Source organism: Typopeltis vanoorti, chromosome 8, assembly GCF_054136105.1.
Source record: "Typopeltis vanoorti isolate ZY-2024b chromosome 8, IOZ_Tvanoo_1.0, whole genome shotgun sequence".
Classification (NCBI taxonomy): Eukaryota; Metazoa; Arthropoda; class Arachnida; order Uropygi; family Thelyphonidae; genus Typopeltis; species Typopeltis vanoorti.
In genome coordinates, this window is record NC_143556.1 from 68,986,163 (window position 1) to 69,003,840 (window position 17,678).

At 36.8% G+C, this 17,678-nt stretch overlaps 1 protein-coding gene across 2 annotated transcripts in view; it reads left to right on the forward strand.

Annotated features, from left to right (window-relative positions):
* Window positions 1-773: 773 nt before the first annotated feature.
* Neurl4 (neuralized E3 ubiquitin protein ligase 4) overlaps window positions 774-17,678 on the forward strand; it is a 646,806-nt gene continuing 629,901 nt past the window's right edge. For both annotated transcript variants that reach the window (XM_090397278.1, XM_090397280.1), the window contains exons 1-2: window positions 774-1,388; window positions 14,502-14,850. In XM_090397278.1, the coding sequence (XP_090253404.1) occupies window positions 1,215-1,388; window positions 14,502-14,850 (523 nt within the window). In that variant the 5' untranslated portion in view covers window positions 774-1,214. The remainder of the gene's footprint in view (window positions 1,389-14,501; window positions 14,851-17,678) is intronic.

Below are 17,678 nucleotides of genomic sequence, written 5' to 3' on the forward strand. Positions count from 1 at the left end.
ATTTCAGCGATGCTCCAGCGCCATTATCCCATCCCTGTAGTGGGTTCTCAATAAGATCCGCAAAATACCCCTCTACAGCTGCAATCACCTCTTGATTTGAAGAAACCGCTGACCAGCCAGGCAGGTTTATAGTTTTTGGGATGGGATAGAAGTCAGAGGAAGCCAAATCTGGGCAATATGGTGGATGTTCTAACAATTTATAGTGCAGATCCCTTAATTTTCCGATTGCCAAAACACCTTTGTGGGCAGGTGCATTGCCCTGATGAAGAATGATTTTTTCTTTTGGAAACCGGGTCTTTTCTCACAAAATTTTTCGTCAAGTCTGGTTAAAAGATCGGAATAATATTACCCCGTTATTGTTTTACCCTTTTCAAGATAATTAATAAACAAAATGCCTTTAGCATCCCAAAACACCGATGCTATGAACTTTCATGTTGTGGAACCGACACTGTCTTTTTTTTGGCGCTGAACAACCGGCTTCTGTGAGCTGTTTTGACTGCTGTTTGGATTCTGATTTGTAATGGTGAATCCAGGTCTCATCCATATTAATAAATCGACGCACAAAATCAGTTTTATTCTTGTTAAAACAGCAGATGCGAGACTCCAATGGAATCGTTCTCCTCCTTCTTCCCTCATCGATGAATTTTGCTGTTAGCATTTTTATAATATCCTGATCATCTCCCTACATTTGAAAGTTTGAACATTTTACCGCTAGGTTGCGAATTTTGCAAGTTGCTTTACTACTCTTCGGCCCTTAACAACTAAAGCGTGTATGTTAATGATGTGTTCAAATGATTTTCTCGCAAAATTTGTGTATGGTTTATTTGAATTTCATGTATAATAAAGGAAGGTGTACCCTTCAAACGACTCCCTTCAGTTAATTGAAAATAAACACGAAGCGGGCATTTTTGGAAATAAACAATAGTCCCCCCCCCCCACCCTCTCTCTCTCTCTCTATGTATAGTTTTATAGAGATCACCTGTATGGCTATGGTACATTATATAGTATTTATTTTTTACCATTCGGAGGCTCTCCGTTTTGTGTTTTTTCACTAATCCTTAAAAAAAAAAAAAGACAGCTGAGTTTCCTTGTTTTCCTTGACAGATAACCTGGGTATCCTGTAATCGGAGAAATGCTGAATGAAGGAAAATGTAGATCCATATAAATCCGAATGTCTAACTCCATAGTTATTTTGGAATATAAATATGTGATTTATGATGGCTACCGTTCTAAAATTTCATCACAAAACAGGTAGCATGGTAACGTTAAGTAGTGAAAGCAGAACAGCCCATCGAAATAATCCATACAAGGAATTTAATAATGGGTTAATTATGAGCAGTGCTCCACTCGAAAATGACAGGCTATTTCAAGTTCGCATAGAAAAAAAGGTAAGCAGGTTTTGGATGAATTATATATATATAAAAGCATTTGATAGGAAATCTAGTTAACATAGGTAGAAAATTGGTTAAAGAAAAATGTTGGTTTTCATAATGTTAGTCAAGTCAACTCTCAATATAAACCACTAATAGTTAATATGTAAGCTTCTGTAGCCCATTTCATTTTGACTTTGCCCTTTGGTTGCAAACCCTGCGACCTTCATATGAGATGGAAGGTTCCACTCGTGGAAATTTAGGATTATCATCCTGCAAACCAGCAAAAAAATTCACACATGATTGACAGCCATAATATGTTATGAATACAGGATTTACCATCTTATCAGAGCATTAATCAGATTTCAAAGAAGCCAAGTTACTTGGCATGGATAAGACATTGAGTGTAACATTCAGTGAAAAATGGGGACAGCACTGCCTTTAAATATTCCTGGGTTGGTGTCCAAGCAGCATTAAACTTTATTTATTATTTTTTTCTTTTTTCTTAACCATGGGATTGTTCAAGAGCTGTGTTTCTTAATTTTCCATAATCACCTGCCTTTTAGTTACACATAATCTTTTCCTGACAGAAGCCTCCATATGGTTAGCTACCCATCATATTTCATGGTGGGTAATGACCCAAGTCATTATTTCATGGTCAGTTTCGCCAGATGAATGCCAAATTCTCTCTCTCCCTCTGTGTGTGTGTCATCACCAATGATAGAAATAGTCAAGGGGAAACGTCGCATCTAAGAAGTGATGTTGATGGGACTTATTATTGAACCAGAAATGAACTATTATGTTTGTTTACAAATGCCACTATTATCTGAAATAAGGGAATGAAATTGTTATGTTGTAATTGCTACCTTGTGTTTATCATTTCTTTCTCTTCTCAGCTCTACTGAATAGAGATTTTTTTTTTCGATTTTTTTTTTCGATTTTAAGATTATAAATTTTTAAATTATAAGAATAGACTTGCACTTATCTGCAACAAAAATATTAAATAATAATAATAATAAAATAAAGGACCTCATAAGCATCTAAAGATCTCGTGCTTAGTCTTGGGAGTATGTATACAATACGACATTTTGGGAACACTGATCTATGCTCTTCCTTCTGTATATGTATATATCAGTGATCTTCTTTCACTAACATCCAGGTTGTATTAATAGCTTTGCTGATTACAGTACATTCCATTCCTCTTTGTTATTTCCAAAACTCTGTAGTTCTCAGTTGACTTAAGCTTCAAGATCTGTATGGCCAGTATATTAAACACTGACCAGAGAGAGATCTTGAATTTTAATGCTACCAAAACATAGCCCTGTGTTATTTCCCAGGAGAAAGTCCATGTGTCACTCTTCATCACTTTTGATAACATTCTGCTCACCTACTTGGCATAAAATCATTGTCTATAGTCCCCTCTTCAGTCTCCATAAGTCTGGGTATTCTTTTTCATTCTCAGCAATATCACTCATTTTTTTTTCAATTCATAATATTTTATAAATCCCAAATCCACTCTGCCTTAGAATATTGTTCTTATATTTGGGGTGGTGTACCAGAAATATTCATTAGAATGCTTACTTGTATCCAGAAGAGAGCTGTTTTCTTAATAGATGATCCTTCTTCCTTCTCTCTCTCTCTCTCTCTCTCCCTCTCCCCCCCTACCCCAAATCACTGCCTCCATTCTGCTTTGCATTAGATGCTGTATTTCAGCATTATATATTTTCTATAAGTATTCATGGATGCTTGTTTGCTTAAGTGGCTATTGTCATTCTTCCACTTTTCTCTATTCAGATATGATTTTGAGCAGCAGCTGGTTATATTGATATACTGTTTAGCTTCAAACTCACTGAACCAACTTCTCATTCTCTTCATTCCATATACCTTTGTTCTTTGGAAGAGTCTTTTCCATTCCATTTTCCCCTAATAATGTGAAAATCAGATTCTGACAACTCCTATTTACCTTGAACCCAACTTGTTCTTCCCCAAGTTTTTCTTCCTTTTAGAAATGCTGTCATGTAATGATTGCATGTCAGTAAAGGTTCATTCACAGACCTATCGCTATCATGGTCACTTGTGTTTCGATCCTCTATGACTTCTTTTTCTTCAACCATCATTCCCAAATCTCTATCCTCATAATTTTCTTGCACTCCACTTTCATATATGTAACACCCAGCATGTAGTTCATCCCAAAGTATGTAACCTTAAACCTTGCCACACTAAGCTAACAACTGTTATCCTTTACTAAACTGTAAATGGTTGAATTGAATCATCTTGTAGGATTTCTACATCACTTTGTATTAACTATCGTGCTATCTATATTCTTTTTCAGGTTATCTTGGAAGTAGCGGAATAAGTTACATTTCAGGCTTTTCTTACCATCCGTACTATAGGCTTATGCTGCATAAAATAGTCTCTTAAATTTTGTATGTTATCACATCGTGTGGTACTTTGAATATAATTATTTTATTACTTCCTTACTTGCCGATGTGAGAACAATTTAATGGTATTTCATACCATTAAATTGTTACAGGGAACTTATTTTTGGAAAATGCAATTATCTATCACAAGGTTCCTGATGACCCGTTGCCATAATAACAGTGAACTAATATCCGCTACCTTCGGAAGTGGTATGGCCAGTAGCATATTTCTTTACTTCCAAGATAACCTGAAAAAGAATATAGTTTTATATAATTAGAAGACAACTGAATATGCTTCTAAAATTATTCCCAGTATCATTAACATTCAAATCAAACAGCAGCATCTCAAGTATAGAGTGATGGTACGCCTTTGGTCACCTGCCTTATCCTAGATTTGACTCCACCTCTGCAGTGCAGTTGAAAGAACGATGGTACATTGTGCCCTTCAATTGGAAAAAATCTGAGTTCAGTTCTCATTGTTATGAGAAGAATCTTTATGTAGGCTTTTTTTTTCAATTGAAGGTGAGTCAGCTGATCTCCCAGATACTCGGGTGTTTCATCCCACATACAGGTAAATCAGCTAGGATATTACATGCAGTTTCCAGACAAAAATACTAGTGGGGGTGTTGTGTGTGGAGGAATGACCTGTGTAACTGGTGGATTCAGTAGTGGAGATGGTGCCCTCACTCGATGAGTCCTTGGAGGTGTCCTGTAATAATAATAATCATAACAATGATATCTCATGTATGTCCATCAGGTACCCACTTATCTGTATGACAAGCTTCATGTTCAGCCTTTTTTTGTTCCTATTTACATAATAGGGTTCTATGTGGTATCCTGTCAGGTGCCTTTGCAAAGTCCAAAGTCAACATTCTGAGTCTAAATTTCAGAGTTCTCTACATTTTTCTAAAACATTTCTTCTATGTTCTGGGATTCATTTCCTGCTCTTCTATTCACATTTCCAACAAAATCTTTTTAATGATGTGATAAATTCCTTTGCCTCTTAATGGCTGTATGTATGTATAGTGAGACTGTAGGCACAAACAAGTCTCATAATCTAAGTTCCCATTTTGAAATGTGTCATCATCACTCTGCTTGGAATTGTCTGCCATTGAAGTTTATATTCATTAGGCTTTGGTCTAATCGTTTCTCTTTGTTCTGTGTTATCTGCAGTTTCTGTGTGGCACATCGATGGACAGAGATAAAATATGATCAATTAAACTGTCATTTAAATCATTCCTGGCTTTATTCCAATAACAATAAAATATGAGTTTCAGTGAAATTTTAAGCATAAATATGTGCTTGATAAGTATTGCTATAGCTACTCCTTTCTTTCATTACTGCATGAATATGACATTTTATGATCATTATTTCAAATTTCTTACCTGATTTTTTAATTATCCCATACATGAGAAGTGGAATAACCTATAGCACATTATTATTATTATTATATAACACCTTCAGGGAGTCCAAAGACTCGTTGAGGGAGGGCACCTACTCTACAACTCTCCGTATCCACCAACCTCAACTACCTTCATCATCTACACCAACACCATCTACCGCTGATCATCACCACTAGTATTTTCACAGACAATCGCAAACATCCATGCCCACACACACACACAGCACAGCACATCAGTACTGTGTGTTTGTAGTAGAAATGAGGATTGAGAAAAAAGGAATATATTGACTTTTTTTGAAAAGTTGGAGGCTGTAGTTGTTGGGAAACACCTCATGAAGGAGGGCTATTATCAGAGGACAGAGGCAGATGGAATAAATGAGAAAGAGAGGAAGTAGGTTTGATGTGTTTGCAGTTGTACTGAAAAGGAATGTCGGGCAGCTGCTACTTTTGTTTTAATAGGCCAACAGGAGTAATGACTGCCATTTCCTTAGAGCACTGACCATGGAAGTTCCTGTAGAAGAGACACAGAACTGAAACAGTGCATATACGAGAAGAAGTTGAAGCAGGTTTCTGAAAGAGGGATGGGCCAAATTAATTTCTTTTGGAGAGCGTTGAGAATTTTTATTGAGGTTTTGGATACACCATCAAAAATGGGGATATTATTCTAAGGATGGATATATCTTGGATTTGTATAATGTGAGTAGGTGAAAAATATCACCTTGAGCAGAAGAGAATGTGTAGTTTTTTTTACAGATGAAGGAAGTTATTGATATGATATATTTATGCCAGGGGAGTTGGAGGTGGATGTTAGTCCAAGGGGGAGGGGGGGGGAAAGAAAGAGAGAGAGAGAGAGAGAGAGAGAGAGAGAGAGAGAGATCTGATCCTTTCTGATGATATTACTGAAGGTAAGGGAATGTAAGCTGGGATCCCTTTTGCAAAAGAAAAGGCAAGACTGTGTTTTGGTGCCATTTAAAGCAACCAGGTTATCCTTACCCCATTGATTAACTGGCGAGATTCTAGACCATAGAAAATTTAACTGTGGATTACTTTCTCCATTATTTTTGAGAGGATTGAAGTGATTGCAATTGGTAGTTGGAGATTAATATCCCCTTTTCTGGTATAGGTTGAATATATGCCTGCATACATGCATTGAGATAAGTGCCAGCTGAAAAGATATTCTACAGATGATAAAGGATAACTATTAATGCCAGAATATAATGTTTGGGTACAATTACAGGTATGCTATTGAGACCAGATGACTTCTCAGTATCCAAGATGTTTAGTATTCTTCTGGTGTCTTTTGTTTTTATTTTCTTCAAAAAACAAGAAGAGGCATATTGTGCTCAGTTGCTGGTATGGTAGCAAGAAATTTGCCTTGGTCATCCATCTATGCAAGAGTTGGAGAAAAAGAGTGATGCTAGGAAGCTTTATCTTTAGGTTTAGCCAGTGCCGTACTTACACTTTTCCCAAGGCGGGGCTTGAGGCATCTAGAGTGCTCCTGGGCCCCTCCCTCATTGTTTGGTGCCTAAAAAATTGCCTAATTTTTTCATGGGCCTCAGCTAGAGCCTCATGCACCTGTGTATAAGTACAGCCATGTAGTACTGGTGCTGCCTTTTTGAGAGAGAAATGGGAGCACAGTGAGTAAAAGTTTTTGTCTCACAAGTACCATTTTTGTTGATGTGTTTTTGTAATTCCTCTGCCAGTTTCATCTCTCTCTTTCGCTCTCCTGTAATTCTTTCTATGCTGATGCCCATCTTCATTTCTGTTGGGTTTGAAGTTTTTCCAGTTTTAACCAACTTTTTGGTATTTACCTAAATTCTTTGATGAAAATGAGGGAGGGTGGAAGAAGGCTTGTTTAACTGGCATTTACCAATATCTAGGACATGTGATCATGTTTGTATGTGCATGGATTAACCCCAAATGGCCATATGGATGAAATGTATAAAAATATTTTATGCTTTGTATCGATGTTATTTTAATTTCAGTGGGCACTTCCATGTTTTTATTGACATGTAAACATATAATTAAAAGTTTAATTTTGCAGTTTAATCATGTAAGTCTGACATTGCCAGCCCATCTTTATTCAGTATCCAAGTTGGTAACTAGTAATGGAGCATAATAAGGGAAGGTGAGAATTAGACATCACGTCAAAAAAGTTCCACTGCATGAGGTGGTTCCAAGACTGCTGTTGTAAATTACTGACTAATTAGCATATCAGGAATCATTGTCAAGGTCTTTGAGAAATTAGTCAAGAAAAGAATACAGGATTGGATAGATGAAAATGGGATATTGTATGGGGGACAACATGGTTTTGTGAAGGGTAGATCATGCCTCAGTAACTTGCTCACGTTTTATAACACAGTGACGGCTGAACTGGATAGGGGTAATGGGTTTGCAGTGATACTACTGGACCTTGCCAAGGCCTTTGACAGGATACCACATGGAATCCTAATCAGTAAACTGGAACAGATGCGGATAGATATAGGGTTGGTGAGATGGATAGGAGGGTGGTTGAAGGAGAGATACCAGAGAGTGGTTTATGCAGGAGTGGAGTCTAAAAGACAGCTTGTGACTAGTGGTGTGCTGCAGGGCTCTGTTCTTGGACCACTGCTTTTCAATTAGTTCATCAATGATATAGGAAAGGATTTGAGAGGAAGTGTTCACTTGTTTGCTGATGATGCAAAGTTGGGTAGAGCAATTGTGAGTGCACAGGATGTCAAAATTTTACAGGATGATTTGGATAGTTTGGAGGACTGGACTAGGAAAAATGGATGTCAATTTAATGTGGCAAAGTGTAAGGTTATGCACTTTGGGGTGAAAAGAATAGCAGCAGTATATCGCATTGGTGGAGCCGTACTCCAGGAGATTGATGAGGCCATGGATTTGGGAGTGTTGGTGGATAGGGAATTGAAGTTTAGGGGGCACATTGCAAAAGTGACTAAATCAGCTCATCAAATCATGCTGAAAATTTGGCGCTGAACAACCATCGCCAAAAAAAGACAGTGTCGGTTCCACAACAGGAAAGGTCATAGCATCGGTGTTTTGGGATGCTAAAGGCATTTTGTTTATTAATTATCTTGAAAAGGGTAAAACAATAACTGGGGAATATTATTCTGATCTTTTAACGAGACTAGATGAAAAAATTGTGAGAAAAGACTCGGTTTCCAGAAGAAAAATCATCTTTCATCAAGACAATGCACCTGCCAACAAAGGTGTTTTGGCAATTAGAAAATTAAGGGATCTGCACTGTGAATTGTTGGAACACCCATCCTATTCCCTAGATTTGGCTCCCTCTGACTTCTATCTCTTCCCAAAACTAAAACTCTTCCTTGCTGGTCAGCATTTTTCTTTGAATCAAGAGGTGATTTCAGCTGTAGAAAGGTATTTTGCAGGGAGATTATGTTGAAAAATAAAAATAATAATAATAATAATTATTATTATTATTATTCTGTTCACTGTTTTGACTGCTGTTTGGATTCTGGTGTGTAATGGTGAATCCAAGTCTCATCCATAGTAATAAATCTATGCAGAAAATCAGTTTTATTCTTGTTAAAATGCCCCAACTACTGTTCAGAGATTTTCATGCGAGTGCATTTTTGATCTGCTGTGAGCAAGCACGGCACCCATCTTGTGCAATTCTTCATGCAAAATATATCCTACACGAGGGGTGTTCAACCCGTCGATCGTGGAGCGATTTTTGGTTGATCTCTTGTGTATTCCTCCTTCCTTACAAATTTAATTAAAACTGAAAATATAATATTTTATTTATCATTATTTTGTATTATTTTTAATTCGCTTTAAGTGTATTGCTATTGTTTATTTATTTTTCGTTAAAATTGTCAAATCAATAATTTTCTTATAAGTCCGGGTAAATGAATTAATTTGGATCAGTGGAAGTCAAACAGCGAGCCGAGTGAATACGATTATAAGCAAAGTGTAAAAACTTGATTGTAGCTTAATATTAAATATTCCAAAGCACATTACATTGATTTTTTACTTAGGTTAAGTCCCATGTGAATATCGTAAAAAAATAAACTTTGTTTGTCTCGGTATAGTTTGTATTAGATGTAAATAATTTTTTTGAAGCTAACTGTATATACTGCTTTAATAAGAATATGTTAGAGTGTTAAAAACAAAGGCAACATTTTTGTTGCCGAAGCTGTACATGGCAGCATTAGAAAGATTGTTATTGAAACTTGTATGTATGAGAAAGGCTTGCAGGCTCTAAGTGTAAACATCTCCGAAGTCAGTCAGAAAGAGTTCAAACAACTTTCCGATGGCCGGCAACTTACAATCAAAAGAAAGCGGAGGAGAACAAAAGGCGTGCTGAACTTGAAACTTAAGATGAAAGACTCATACTGATTCTTGGGGGGGGGGGGTTGCCGAACTTCATGCGAGGTCTCAGAGGAGGCCTAATAAAAAGGGACTGAAGCAAGCAGAGGGAGGGGGTCCCAGATCTAGAATTGCTGTCAGAGAGGAGGCCGCCCTGTCCAGAGTCACCGTCAGAGAGACTGCCCGGATCACTTTGCTTAAGAGAGGAATTTCCCGCTTCCAGAAAGGAGCTTCTCGGTTCGAGACATTGCTAGAGAGAGAGACTACTTCTAGGCTGCAGATAAGGTTTCAAATTGCTGAAAGGAACAGTTCCAATTACCGGAGAAAAGTTTCCAGGCCAGGTTAATGTCAGACATTTACCAGTGTGTTGTGTTTTCATTACAGTTTGATGAATCAAACAACTTCACTGATATTGCTCAGTTAATGGTATTTATCACATGGTATTTCAAGATTATTCTAGTAAAGAACTTTTGAAAATTATACCATTATTGGGAAGAAGACTTTTTTTGGCATTTGATGAATTTGTAAAAAACAACACAAACGTCTGCTTTTTAAACTTGTGTCTGTTATTACTGATGGTGCTCCTGCAATGATAGGTAATAAATCAGGCTTTATTTCATTATGTATAAACGATGACATAAGATCCAGATTTTTTAATGTACCACTGTATTATTCACCAACAAGTACTGTGTAGTAAAAGATTAAACACAAAAGATGTTTTGGATATTACATTTAAAATTGTAAATTCTGTTCGAGGAAAAGCCCTGCAATGGCGGTTATTTAAATTACAGGCAGATGATGATAGGGAACAGAAGTTCCCTATCATCATCTGCAGTAATGTTCGCTGGCTCATCAGAAGTCAATTTTTAGAAAGATTTCTTGTATTAATTAACGATATAAAAATTTTTCTTGATGAAAAAGGAGATATTTATCCACAATTGAGTGATAAAAGATGGTTGTTACACTTAGCATTTTTAGTAGCGTTCTGTACGAAATTAAGCAATTTAAATTTAGAGTTACAAGGTAGAGATAAAAATTTAATTGACATGTTAAGTTCAATAAAAACTTTCCAACAATACTTACTTTTATTAAAGAAAAATATAAATGACCGCGAATTTAGACATCTCCCATATTTATTAAAATTTTTTGAACAAAATCAAGAAATACTTCGCTATGATTTAAAAGAATTTATTCTTGAAATAGAATTAGTTGAGGAAAAAATAAATTCAAGATTTAAAGATTTTAATAAAACTGAAATGATTGTATCTTTTATCAATAATCCATTTGAAGAAAACTTGAACATCACAAAAATTTCAAATAAAATTAGTGGGCTGTTTGATATAAACCAAGCTGAAGTAGAACTTGAGATAATAAACATTCAGAATAGTTTACATTTAAAATCAATAAACAAAGATGTCATATGGAAATATGCACATGAAAAATTCCCAATATTAACTGATATTGCCTGAAAAATTCCGTCATGTTTCGGATCGACATACTTGTCAGAATCCGCTTTTCAAATATGACCAAATCAATTAAGAAACCAAATTGCAAATGATCATTTGGATGATTGTCTGCGATTGGCCACTTCTTCATATCAACTTGACTGTGAAAATATTGCGAGGTCCAAACAGTGCCAAATTTCACATTAACTTTTTTTTTTTTTTTAAATCAACCAGCATTTTCTGTAACTTGTGAGTTTGTAATCAATCTGTTGTATTTTCTAACTTTGGTTTTCCAAAATAGAGAAATATTTTATTCCAATATATATATATTTTTTGTTGTATTAAAATAATTAAAAGTGATAAATAAATTTTTAAATACGCAAAATTTTTAGTTGTGTATTTTTTTTTAGTTGTTTATTTGTGCATAATCAGATATCAAGTTGGGGGAACATGATCTATATAAAAGAGAAGATCACCGAATAACTTTTTATAGAAAAGTAGCTCGCATAGTAAAAAAGGTTGAACACCACTGTCCTACACTTTCTTTTGAAATGCTTATAGTCCAGCAATTTCGCTCACTTTGACTCACCAGTCAACCAATACCATATCATGCACTCGATCAATGATTTCTGGTGTTGTTACACTTTTTGGATGTCCTTCACGTGGATCATCTTCAAGGCCATGTTTAAACTTGGCAGCCCATTTCTTAATTGTCGAAAACAAAGGAGAAGAGTGCCCATAAACTTTTATGAACTTCGAATGAATTTCTTTTTGGCATTAAACCTTCTTTTACAAAGAATTTTATAACTGCATGATACTCAGTTTTATCCATTTCAAAGGATACAGACAAGGGATATAGACAACTGTATAAAACAAACTATTTGATAGAAATGACTTGCAATTTCACATGGATGCTTGTGACAGATGTACCAACTTAGAAAAAAAAATCTTGCCGATAGTGTTGCCATCCATGGTCGAGCCCAAGAACTTTTCAGACCACCCTTGTATATTGTCTGAGCAGGAGGAGTTAGTTACTTCATGTATAATTAACATTATTTTAATTAAAAAGTCCAGGTTTGATTTCTAAATCTGTCTATAGACTATACTGATCTTAATGCAATAATAATTATAATTCTTGTGGAAAGGCTTAGACGTTGGTTATGCATTTTTACTATATAATTTAAGGAAATTACAACGTACTAGGATATACATTAAAATAAATTTTAATATATTTCAATATTTCGGCAACGTCACGTTGCCATTTTCCAGAACTTAAGAACAAGACACATGCACGTAGGCACAATAAAACAGTAAATGAGGAAGAAGTCTGAAGCTATTATTTCTTCTGAAGTCCTGATAGTGCCCTCTAGCGGGCAATGTTAGTATTCTTGGGCGATTGGGCTGAAGGTCTTCTGATGTAGGTTTCCCAAATTTGAGGAAGTCTCATGCTGCCAAATTTGTTGAGGTTTGGATGTATCTTAGGGCTGAAGTTGATTCCATGAAAAGCCTTTCGTATCTGTATTTGCTACGGTATATTATCCTGGCTTTCTTCCACCATATTCTATAGCAGGTATCCAGCGCATGGTCAGCAAGACCAGAGTGGCTGTATTGGTGAAACCGGATGTAGTCCTTGTGTTCTGATATTTGCTGTCCTGCCTGTTTGGCCAAAGTAGGACAGCTTACAGCTGCAAGGGACCTGGTATACACCAGGTAGGTCTAGGGGGAGGTTGGTCTTTAATAAAGTGGATCAGGGATGCCAATTTTTTATATGGTTTGTAACAAGAAGTCAAGTTATGTTTTTTTAGGATTTTTGTGATTTTTTCCGAGGTGCCTCGGATATAAGGTATGGTGATGGATTTAGAGTAATCCTTGTTGTGAGGGAGGGGGAGGGTTGTGGCTTACTGGTTTCAATATTTTTTGGATTTTTTTTGGGGGGGATAGCCATTAGCTGAGAAAATGTTGAGATTGTGGTTTAGTTCTGTGGTTAGGGCATTGTCATTCGAGCAGATAAATTTAACCCTGTTGTTTAGTGTCTTAATGACTCCATATTGTTGTGAGGGGGGGGATTGTTGGTGAATGTATCTGCCTGTATGGGTGGGTTTCCTATATACTGAGAAAACCAAGGTTCCATCAGGCTGGCAGGTGACTAGTGTGTCTAAGAAAGGAATGCAGTTGTTTTTTTTCCTCTTCCAGGGTGAATTTGATTCTGGGGTGTTGGTTGTTTAAGTGTGTTAGGAAGGAGAGGAGTGCATCGGAGCCATGTGGCCAAATAGCGAACACATCATCAACATAGCGAAGCCAAATGGTTGGTTTTTGTGGGGCAGAGTTTAAGGCTTTCTCTTCAAAAGTCTACATATAAAAGTTGGCCAAGGGTGGGGAGAGTGGAGAACCCATGGCTGTCCACTCTGTTTGTTTGTAGAATTTTCCTTGCCAAACAAAATAGCCTGAGCTCATTGTGAACTGATATAGGGCTGTGATATTGGGAAAATTTAGCTTATATTAGCTCTAAGAATTCTTTGAGTGGGACATTTGTGAATAAGGAGGCGACATCAAACTGACCATTATGTCAGTGTGAGTGTAAAGTTTTCTATGCTGGCTTTGAAGTGGGCTGAGTTTTTTATGTATGTACAGTATAGTGTGAGAGAGCTTTGGCCAAATGTTTAGCTAGTTTGTATGTGGGGGAATCAATGCCATCCACTATGGGACGTAATGGCACATTTTCCTTGTGAATTTTTGGGAGTCCATAATGGGGGGGGGGTATGGAGTTATATGGTTTTAATTTGTTAGTGATTTCCACAGGCCAAGAAGTGACCTTCTTAAGGAGCCTGTGGAGTTTTCTAATTTGAGAGTTGGTGGGATTGTACTCAATAGGGAGGTAAGTGGCCCGATCTAACAATAGAGATTTCAGCTTACCTGTGTAATCTTTTTGGTTAAGCAATACTGTGCCATTCCCTTTTTTCAGCTTTGGTGATTATTATTTTCTTGTTTTTCTTTAATTCTAATAGAGATTTAATTTCTTTACTGGGCAAGTTGGTTTTAGTCAGAACACAAGCTACATCCAGTCTAATATCGTTGAATATGGTGGAAGAAAGCCAGGATAATACACCGTAGCAAATACAGATATGAAAGGCTTTTCATGGAATCAACTTCAGCCCTAAGAAACGATCCAAACCTCAACAAATTTGGCTGCATGAGACTTCCTCAAATTTGGGAAACCTATATCAGAAGACCTTCAGCCCAATTGCCCAAGAATACCAATATTACCAGCTAGAGGGCACTATCAGGACTTTAGGAGAAATAATAGCTTCAGACTTCTTCCTCATTTACTGTTTTATTGTGCCTAAGTACACGTATCTTGTTCTTAAGTTCTTGAAAATGGCAACGTGACGTTGCCGAAATATTGAAATATATTAAAATTTATTTTAATGTATATCCTAGTACGTTGTAATTTCTTTAAATTATATAGTAAAAAATACAGTAAAAAAAGTAATAATAATTAATTTTGTTAATAATTTATTTTTTATTTGTTTAGGTGCCTACATGGAGTGGATCTATTGAAATTGGAATAACATCTGTAGATCCCTCAACATTAAAATTTCCATCTAGTGCAAGTGGTTTACGTAAAAGTTCATGGATTATGTCTGGGACTTCAGTTCTTCAGGATGGTCGATCTATTATGGAAGAGTATGGAGAAGACTTGGATCAACTTGATGAAGGTGATTGTGTAGGGGTTATGAAGACTTCATCAAGTGAACTGCATATTTTTGTTAATGGTGTGGACCAAGGAATTGCAGCATCTGGCATTCCATCCCAAGTCTATGCAGTAATCGATATGTATGGAAAGTGTGCCCAAGTTTCTGTATTGGATTCTTCAGATGATGGTATATATATATATATATATATCAATATCTATACACACATTGATATTTTAACTATAGTAGAAGTCCTTTATAATGAACGTTCACAATGGTTAAAATAAGTCATTATATGCATCCTCATTATAATTGATTAAACATTTTGCATGGTAAAAAGTATTCCCAGAATTAAACACTAAGTGTGTACTAAGCTAATATTACCTTGTATGCTGCAATAATATTTTTTAAGTTAATGTATTTTTCTTACTGGCAGTTTGTAGTCAATTCATTAAAGAAAGACATTTATGGGAGATAAAATAACTGCAGTAATTCAGGTTAAAAGTGCTACTATAAACTTCAGAACAAACACAATGTCTTTTATTATTATTGTTGTTATTATTCAGGCCTCCATGACTCATGGAGATCTTTCATAGAAAACACAGTCAATCATACCACTCCTTGAACTCATTGACCGTTTGTGCTCTCACTACTCTATCAGGCAATGCATTCCACTGTTCAACCACCCTCCATGCAAAGAAACCACTTCTCACTCTCTTGCTCACAGCTTCCTTTCATAACTTCCAGGGATGACCCCTTGTTCTTGCTCCTTCTCCCTGTTCCACCAAGCAAAAGAACTCCCCAGCATCAACCCTGTAACTCAGTTTAAAAGTCTCAATCACATCATCTCTCCTCTTTCTATCTATCAAACTCTGAGAGCACATTAGAAATGTATTCTTCTACATGAAAGAAACAGATAGGATAGAATTAATTTATTAATTACTCTAGTAGTTTTGTGAAAATTCTTGTGTTTCACTTTATCAGGAGAAATAAATAAAATGAAAACTGGTAATGTAATTAAGGGGATACAAATCCCTTGTATTATTATTATTAAGGATGCCAGAATAATAGCCGTTTGGCTTTCAACTGGTAATGTAGTTTTTAGTTTTATTCCTGTATTTCTCCTGATAGAGTGAAACACAAGAATTTTCACAAAAGCGTGCGTTTGCTATAAAGTTGTTTGCTGATTTGTGGTCTGCTGTGAACTACTGGTAGCCAATGCATTTCTTTGAATTAAAGAAGACTAGACGATGTAAAATCATCTCTTGCTTTTTTGTTATACTGTTTGATCATTTCAGCTAATTCCTTGAATGCTCTTGAGAAAAAACTGTAATCTATGTGGAGCATTTTAGTGTTTCATAATTTGTTTCCTTTTGTCCTGAATGTGTTGAGATTGACATACTTCTCCCAACCTGCCTATCTGTCCTGTTAGTGTAAACCATAGATATAGTTGATCTTGTATATACTAGGTTGTTTTGAGAGATGACTGGAGAGGCTTTGGAAGTTTCAGATTTAGATATCTTGTTGAGTTAGTAGAAAGCAACCTTTATACACTATCTGATCAAAAGTATCTGGACGCCTACTTGAAACTGTAATCAGACTTTCCCTGTGACACACTTTCCAGTAGTGGACATTAATACGGGGTGGGTCCACCCTTTGCTTCTATGACAGACTCTGCCGGGGAGACTTTCTACCAGGTGTTGGAACGTCTCTGGAGGAATGGCAGTCCATTCTTCCTGAAGATCTGTAGCCAGAGCAGTTCGCGATGTGGGTTGTTGGGGGTCTCGAGTGAAGTCGGCATTCTAATTCATTCCAAAGGTGTTCTATGAGATTCAGGTCAGGGCTCTGGGCTGGCCAATCCATTTCTGGAACGTTATTTTCCACAAAACCATTCCCTCACAGACCTTGCTTTATGACAGGTAGTATTGTCATGCTGATACAGACAATAGTCATCATTAAATCTTCTACTGCAGACAGTATGCAACTGGGCAGAATGTCCTTGTACCCTTCCGCATTTAGATTTCTGTGTAGTGTTCAAGTCTATTCCGTGAAAAAACACCCCCCCTGCACTGTAATGCCACCTCCTAGAAATTTCTCTGTTGGCACTACACACACACACACACACTTAAGGAATTGTTCTCCAGTCATTTGCGACACCCAGACCCTCCCATCCGACTTCCACATGGTAAAGCGTGATTTATCACTCCAAATCACACGTTTTCAGTTATCCAGTGGCATCGCTCTTTACACCACTGCAGGCGGTGCTTAGCATTCACAGGAAAAATGTTTGGTTTATGGGCAGCTGCTCGACCATGGAACCCCATTCCTCTTAACTCTCAACACACAGTCATGGTGCTGGCTGGACAGTTAGTAGCACTGCAGAAATCCCAGATGATCATTTCACTTGATGTCTGGTGATTTCCACAAACCACTTTCTTCAATGCTCAATGGTCCCTGTCTGTCACTAAATGCAGCCTACCTGACCGTGGCTTTGTTGTGGTTGTGCCTTCACGTTTCCACTTCACAATTACATCAACTGTTGACTTGGGAAACTTGAGGAGGGTTGAAATGTCTCTGACAGATTTCTTACTGATACGGCAACCAGTAACTAGTTCCCATTCGAAGTCACTGAGCTCCCTTGACCTACCCATTCTGCTCGTACTTCTTATCACTGAATAACACGCAGCTCCATGCTTCCTTTTATACCGGTAGGTGAGGTCGTAGTGACATCTAGACATCAGTTAATGAATTACAGGGGAGTGTCCAGATACTTTTGATGAGATAGTGTATTTTGGGGATGTAGTATCCTTGATATTTTATCTGTTATGACTGACTGCATATAGAGAAAAATCACTATTCCTTTGGGGTCTTGTTTTTCATGTTCATTCGACTGTCTTGGTTGATTTAGAATTTTGTTGACTAAGTATCTATTGCAGGGGTGACCACAACATGGCTCGCGAGCCGCATGCGGCTTGCATCCACTTGTTACATGGCTCTTCACAATCTACCAGGAAAAA